Source organism: Pelodiscus sinensis, chromosome 2, assembly GCF_052426305.1.
Source record: "Pelodiscus sinensis isolate ZL-2025 chromosome 2, ASM5242630v1, whole genome shotgun sequence".
In the NCBI taxonomy this organism is placed as follows: Eukaryota; Metazoa; Chordata; order Testudines; family Trionychidae; genus Pelodiscus; species Pelodiscus sinensis.
In genome coordinates this window covers 142,313,687-142,321,682 of record NC_143053.1, presented here as the reverse complement: position 1 = coordinate 142,321,682, position 7,996 = coordinate 142,313,687, and the positions used below count along the sequence as shown (strand labels likewise).

At 40.6% G+C, this 7,996-nt stretch overlaps 1 protein-coding gene across 1 annotated transcript in view; it reads left to right on the top strand.

Moving 5' to 3' along the window:
* Positions 1-211: 211 nt before the first annotated feature.
* CLPTM1L (CLPTM1 like) overlaps positions 212-7,996 on the top strand; it is a 52,522-nt gene continuing 44,737 nt past the window's right edge. The window contains exons 1-3 of the mRNA XM_075921517.2: positions 212-509; positions 2,619-2,719; positions 7,018-7,207. Of these exons, the coding sequence (XP_075777632.1) occupies positions 327-509; positions 2,619-2,719; positions 7,018-7,207 (474 nt within the window). The 5' untranslated portion in view covers positions 212-326. The remainder of the gene's footprint in view (positions 510-2,618; positions 2,720-7,017; positions 7,208-7,996) is intronic.

Genomic DNA, 7,996 nt, shown 5'->3' with positions numbered 1-7,996 from the left:
CTGCAGGGCTGCGCTGCTTCCACTGCCCATGGAGCAGCGCGCCACAGGCCGCCGGCAGCTGCTCGCTGGGGGGCGGGGCGGGGCGAGGAGCTGAAGCGCGTCAGCAGCAAGTGCGGGACTGACGCCGGAAGGGGCGGGGCTTCTACCGTCCCTCCTACGTCAGCAGGAATCAGTCACCTTTCCCAGAGGCCTCTCGGGGGGAAGAGGGGGCGGCGAGGCCGGTCACGTGTTTCCGGTGTCTTCTGGAAGTCGCGCGGGGTCTGGGCGGGGCCGAGGATGCGGGCGTGCTGTGGCCGGGAGCGGCCCGGGTGAGCGGCCCCGCGGCCATGCTGAGCCGCAGCTCGTTCACCAGCCTGGTGGTGGGGGTGTTCGCGGTGTACGTGGCGCACACGTGCTGGGTGATGTACGGGATCGTCTGCACGCGGCCCTGCCCCGCCCAGGCCCTGCCCCAGGCGGAGCGCGCGGGGGGCTGCATCTGGCCCTACCTGGCCCGCCGGCCCAAGCTGCAGGTGAGACTCGGGGGCGCGCTGCGGCCCCCTGGCCTGCGCCCGGGTCTCTGCCCTGCTGGGCTGGTGCTTGGCGCAGCCCCGCCGGGGCCTGGCCCTGCAGACCTGGGCTCGCTTGGGGTGGGCGCCTCGGGGCGAGCAGCTTCAGGGCTCTCGCCTCTCGCCGGCGGCATCTTGCGCCGAAGGCCCCGTTATCAGAATCCTTATCGGCTTTTCTTTATTGCTCTGAGCGCAGGACGAGCGCGTCAGACTATTATCATGAGGAGGTGGCATAATAAATAACACTAATTAGCAGCGCCTTTGCTTGCCCGCAGGAAAATGCCATTATTTCGTGGTTGCAAATAAGTATAAGGCACTTTGGCTGTCAGGAAAGAAAGTGATGCAACGTGTCATCCTTGGCTGCACTGCTCCAAACATGCCTGTGGGCAGGAGATTGCAGGCTGGGGCTTTTTTTACCAGGCACTGGGGCTACTGGTATATCTGGTATCTCACCAGTTACTTGAGGCTGAAAGCAGCTACCTCTCTTGTTGTCAGTGGAAGCCCCATCACCAGAGGATGACAGCCAGAGCCCCACAGCCCATTCTTTGCTTTTTGGATGTTTTTCTTATCTGATCTGGCACTTGTCTCAAAGTGAAACCCTGGCAGTCCAATCTATCAGCTGATTTGGAGTTTCTCAACTGAAATACAGGGGCCTTGAGTTTTCAGCATAATTAACATTTTTATTGTCTACTGTACGGTTGAGAGAGTTTGTAAGTGTGTGCGCATCCCGTCAAGAATTTTTTTTCTGTGTTTGTCCTCAAGCCAGGGGTTATGCACCTCCTCCCCTAGCTGTATCTACCCAAGCTGCAGCAGCAATGAAAAGGCACTTCTCATCTGGCCCCAAGGTGCTGCAGTGAGAGAGGACTGAGATTGTTTCCTCTCCCTGGGGCAGCCTGCATACTGCATACCCCTTATCCCCAGGCCCATTCCAGAGCAGTGATTTAATTGAAGAAAAAAAATCAATTGCCTTAAGGAGCTGAGTAATGCTGGGTAAACCTTATAGTATTTTATATATTCAAAGCACTGTTACAGTTGATTACTTCTGCAAATTTGTCATTCTGTGGTTCAAGTTGGGCACTGAGAAATGAGAGGCATGCAATGAGTAGCTAAATTTGGTTAAATGACTTGCTCTGTATTGGATAGGAGTTCTATGGCAGAGGACGGTATAGAATCCAGTTGCCTGAATCTGGGACCATCCTTTATTGGCTATTGGTCTTTCAAATTCTTTAACAAATAGATGCAGAGATACCATGGCCATAAGGGACCGTTGTGATTGTTTAGTCTGATGTATGTAACATGGGCCATAGTACTTCCCTGACATAATTCCCTGGCATAGCTTTTTAGAAATCCAATTTTGATTTAAAAATTGTCAGTGATGGAGACTTTGTATCACAATCACTTATAAATTGTCCCAGTGGCTGGTTACTCTCACCATTAAAAGTGTACATCTTATTTCTAGACTGAATTTGTCTAGCTTTCAGTGAGACAGACTGTACTGATGTTAACCTCATTCATTACAAAGTCCTCATTCATTCCTTGTGCAATCTGTGTGGAGAATGAGGGGAATCACTGTGTCTTGAGCACTAGACAAGTGAACTCAGGAGCCCTGTGTTCTCTATCTCACTCTGCCATTGACTTGATGGGTGACCTTGAACAAAGTTACTTCACCAGTTGGTGACTCAGTTTCCCCCTCGGTAAAATGTAGGTAATGATACTGACATCCTTTGTCAAAGTGTTTTGAAAGCAGTTGATGAAAACTAATCTAGTATTGTAAGGTGTGTACTCCCAGTTCTTTCCTCTTTTCCCCACAAATATTCTGTTGAGTATTCTTGTATTATTCCTGTAGTGATCAGTGATGCAGTCAAGTCATATGTATATTTATTTGTAATGTTTTATAATTTAGTATTCACTATGGATTATGTATCTTTTCTGCTCTGTTACCTGATACAGTGATTATGCCACCCAAGATGGGAGAACTTAGGACAGTTTTGTTAGAGATGCGGAACATGACCATGGTAGCATGGTACAAAAAGTTTTGTCCGTGCTCTGATTGTTTTATCTCTTTTATTTCAGTTAAGTGTATACACTGCCACAAGATCAAACATTGGTGCTGAGAATAATATAGATCTGATTTTGAATGTGGAAGATTTTGATATTGAGTCCAGATTTGAAAGGTAAGGTAGTATTATAAAATTCTTTAGCTTTCCTGCAAAAGCATTGTATCAAATAGATAAAGTTATGTGATGTATGTTAGTGCCAGTGTATTAAGGTAGATCTACCATGTATCACAGTATTTTCATGTTGAAATAGTGATTTGTTGTCAACTCTTGTTTCATAGTGGTTTTTCCACCATCAAAGCTAATGCAATTATGTATATAGAAATTCAGGCTTTTATTTACAATTATTTTTATTAACTATTATTTTCTTTTAAATAAAGTTTTAATTTTAAGTCAGTCAAAATATTAGATCTTACTGTAAATTTAGTCTAAAGTTGAGAATGAAATGCTGCCTTACTCTTGATTGTACTGGAAATATCTGTACTTCAAACAACATATCAATGGCAGTTTGAAACTCATATTTTCCACTGCATACTAGTTTTTCATGTTCTATTATCTTAATCTTTTATAATCCTTTGTACATCTCTAATTCATTTAGAGATTATAAAATATAGTTATTAGGAAGAAATATAATCCACTGTAGCACCACTGATGGGCTTTATAGTTGTTTATTTTTGCCTTTAATACAGTCTGGGAACCTTGAATCCTAGTTCCCTGATCTGGACCTCTAGTTAAAGGAATGTTAAAGTTTGTAAAACTTTGCTGTGTAGATTCAGTGTTATATAATGCATCAAATATTTAGGTTACTCGGATAGTTTCAGTTGTGCTGCCAGTATTTAAAACAGTCTTCAGCAATATAATCAAGATGCCATAAAAGAGGGTTAGTCAATTACATTTTTGTCAGTGTCCAAATGTCTTATTCAAGGGCTAGTCAAGATCTAGAGTCCAGAGAAGATAATACATTTTCAGGATACAAAAGTGCCTGGCATTCCACCTTTGTCCTGTGGTTTGCCTGTGACAGGTTCAATCACGTTGGTCCGCTTGGGACTATTACCCATGTGCTGGTCATGCCACTGAGCCTGCCTGCCTTCTGAGGTGCTCCACTACCCAGAAACTCAGGTCTCCCCCAGCCAAGGCACAGAGTTGGGGGTAACAGCTGGGAGGATACAGCTATATGGCCATCAATAGCACCCAAAGAGGAATGCTGCCCCAAAGAGGACCAAAACCCCCAATAAATCCATCTTAGTCTATGTAAAAGTTTTAGAGAAAGCTCATAAGGTCAGCCCTCTTTTTTTTAATGAAAGAGATATGCACAGTGGTTGCTCCCCCGTGTAACAGTTCTTTACATTGAGCTTGATAATAAACAAAATTGTTTTTATTAAATATATAAAGTAGTATTTAAGTGATTGCAAGTGAAAACAGACAAAGTAAGTTAAATCAAAATAAACAAAACACAGAAGCTAATCCTAATACACTAAGAAACTTGTTGCATGCAAATTCTTAACCTAACAGCTGTTCTAAACCCATCTTTCACAAGCTAGGCAGCCTCCTAATTTGGACTCAAGCCTTCCCCTGTTTACTCTTAGATGTTTCTTCTACTGGGCATCTTGATGGTATGTGGGGGTCTTTTGGTTTCTGGTAACCACCGTCTGTTGTTTGGTTCCTCCATTTATATCTTTTTTGCCCAAGATGAGATTTTTTTTGTGATCAGTTTGTACTTTTTACCCTTGTTTGGAAAACTAAAACATCCAAAATGGGTTCCAGTGTCAGGTAGCCTGGCCCCGTGCCTTTGTAGAACCAACCACAATTTGGGCTTACAAGAAAAACACACCCATTTACAGATCATTGTCTTGATCATTGGGCCATTATGTCTCCAGAGTATGACTAATGGCTCTCATTGGCACATTTAAGAATTATAAACAGATCCACACTTCATATTTTTAGCTTTACATGCAAGAATGATACATGCACAGAAATAAAATTAGCAGATTGTAACTTTAAGAAGTCACATGATTCATTTTGCCTAAAGCATCTTTGAGTTATGCATTTTGATATCCATAAGCCAGTTTCCTAAAGCATGGGGGCCATGACACTGCCTATTGACAACCCCGCCTTTAAAGTATTGTTCTAATAATCTGAATAGTGGCTAAAATTAACATGGAATTCCAGGTCTGTCCTTCCATAACTTGTGTATCGTTTTGCTTGTTTTATGTGTAAGGAGACATTTTGTAATAGCTGGTGTTTCAAGCTATGTTTTTAGTAGGGCTGTCACGTGATTAAAAAAAATCACAATGTTAAACAATGAAATATTTTTGGTTGTTTTCTACATTTTCAAATGTATTGATTTCAGTTACAACACAGAATACAAAGTGTATAGTGCTCACACTTATTTTTTATTATGAATATTTTCACTGAAAAATAAATAGTATTTTTCAGTTCTCTCATTCTGAGTATTACAGAGCAATCTCTATCATGAGTTAACCTTACAAATGCAGAATTATGTACAAAAAATAACTGCATTCAAAAATAAAGCAGTATAAAACTTTAGCCTATGAGTCTACTCAGTCCTACCTCTTGTTCAGCCAGTCACCAAGACAAGTTTGTTTATATTTACAGGAGATAATGTTGCCCACTTCTTGTTTACAATGACACCTGAAAGTGAGAACAAACATTCACATTGCACTGTTGTAGCTGACATTGCAAGATATTTAGGGGCCAGATGCACTGACGATTCATACATCCTTCCTTGCATGCTTCAAACACCATTCCTGAGTACACGTGTCGATGCTAATGTTGGGTTCTGCTTGATAATGATCCAATACACTGATGCATGTTCATTTTTATCATGAGACATCATCAGCAGAAGTTGATTTTTTTTTATCGGGTTCTGTAGTTTCTGCATTGTAGCGTTGCTCTTAAAAAAAACTTCTGAAAGCATGCTCCACGCTTTGTTTCAGATTTTGCAATGCTCTTTTCAGTCTTGGAAATCTCACATTGCTATATTCACCGCATTTTGTCAAATCATCAGTGAAAGCGTTCTTAAAACAACCAACCTGTGATGGGTCACCATCTGAAACTGCTATAACAAGAAATATATGGTAGAATGATGGTAAAACAGAAGACATAATTCTCCTTTGAGTTCAGTCACAAATTTAATTTAGAGCATTAATTTTTTAATGAAGATCATCAGCATGGAAGCATGTTGTCTGGAACATCCTCTAAAACATGCGGGTTGTATAAATGTTCAGCTTGCCTGGCACTTGAATACCTTGCCAATTACAAAAGTGCCCTGCGAAGGCCTATTCTCACTTTCAGGTGAGATTGCAAATAACAAGTGCACAGCATTATTTCCCATAATTCTAAATACACTTTTTTGTCTTGGTGATTGGATGAACTAGAAATAGGACTGAGTAGGCTTTAAAGTTCTACGTTGTTTTGGTTTTGAGTACAGGTATGTAACAAATTCTACTTTTCTAAGTTGTAGTTTCACAATAAAAAATGTTTTATATTTAAATTTTCTAGAACTATGTCTATATTCCACTTTAAATAATCAATTTCAAGTAAACCTATTTCACTTAAAAAAAATAAATAAAACAAAACCCTCAAACAGCTTGTCATTTTGCTTTTGGGGTGTTTTCATACTTGTAATTCCACTAATTGGAGATCTGTAACTCTGGTCATATTACACTTCAGCTCAGGTGACTAGTGAATATGTTTACTGTGATGTAACCTGCTTCTGTGTTTGTGAAAGTGTTCAGGGCAGGGCTAGTCTGTGGCAGAATTAACAGAAATACAGGTAGATGAAAAATATTTTTCTCCATTTAAACAAACTAATATTACTGTTACTCTGAGATGAAAGTTTCATTGAATGACACTGACAAAATTAGAGAAATACTTAAAAATAATTCTTGAGGAATCTAAAAAAGTGAGACACTAACTGGACAATAAACTGAATTTTTAGAACCTCAAATTAGTTCATAATTTGCTGTCATGTTTTATAATGATCATGTTGTGTGAAGCTTTAAGCCATTCAGTGTAAGTAATCGAGAGTAATTTTTTTTTTTTACCAGTGTGTGTCAAAGAAACAAAACATTCACAGCTAATAAAAATGAAAACATGCTGTTTCTTGCTACACTCTTTCTGTGGTTCCTTGCTTATAACTTACCATGCCTGAAGAGCAATTTCATTGTCACAAAGTACTTGGCAACAGCCGAGTTAGCAATTTATATTGAACATATTTTGCTGCAGATCATTTGGTAGTTTGTTGCATCATAATATTGTGTTTGGGGTTCACCCTTTTGAAACACATTTTTAAAGCAAGTTCTAATTAGCATTTAAAAGTAATAAACATTCTGTGTTTATAATTGACACCACTATATTTATACATTGTATAGTGTATTTATCTTCTATTTTAGAACTGTCAATGTCTCTGTACCAAAGAAAACTCGAAATAATGGCACATTGTATGCATACATATTTCTTCATCATGCTGGCATTTTACCTTGGCACGATGGCAAACAGGTGCATATAGTAAGTCCTCTGACCACATACATGGTCCCTAAACCAGAAGAAATTAATCTTCTCACTGGAGAATCCACGACCCAGGTAGGCTTTTTTCCTTTGTGGTAAAAATGCATCAAAAGAACATTTGAAAATGTTCATTATCATGACAGTACAGTAGCAATAAAGCAGGTTTCTTAAAGTAATATGTAAGAACTAGAAAATATTTAGGTCTGTCAGGAATGGGTTGGGAGAGGGGGGCTGGATCAGAGCAATAGCCGTATTCAGAAGGGAGGAGCATGGATCTAGTTATCAGCTATCCAGGTCAGACCTTTGCATATTGTGAATCAGCTTGACTTCTGGAGGATGGACTGCCATAAAAAAGAATTAGGGATTGTAAGATTTTGAAAATTGTATTAGTCTGAAAGCCTTACCTTTTATGATGAGCTATGTTTTTGAAAGAGTGACAGTGTTCAAAGTTGTTTGAGCTTATTGTTATAATAGGATTTATTTTTTTGTTTATAGTAAAGGTAAGGGGGGCTGTGAATTTGACTGCAAATAAGGGTCTGCCAAAGTGAAAAGTCTGAGAATCACTGGCTTAGGTTGAATGTCAGTGCTCCGGTCACAAATCTGTAGGAAAAGACGAGGTTGGATCTTGGTTTCTCATTTATGGTTAGGTAGTTCAAAGGCAGTTATTTTTGCCAGAATGCAACAGTTTAATTTTCAGGCTAAGCTAAAGTAAGCTCTACGCTACAGCAACATTGAAAATACAGGCAGTCCCCGAGTTACGTCGGATCCGCAGTTACGAACAGGGCTTTTCTCGCCCCAGGGGACGGGAGCGGCGGGACGCCCAGATGCGCCGCGGTCTGCCACCCCCGTCTCCCTGGTCTTCAG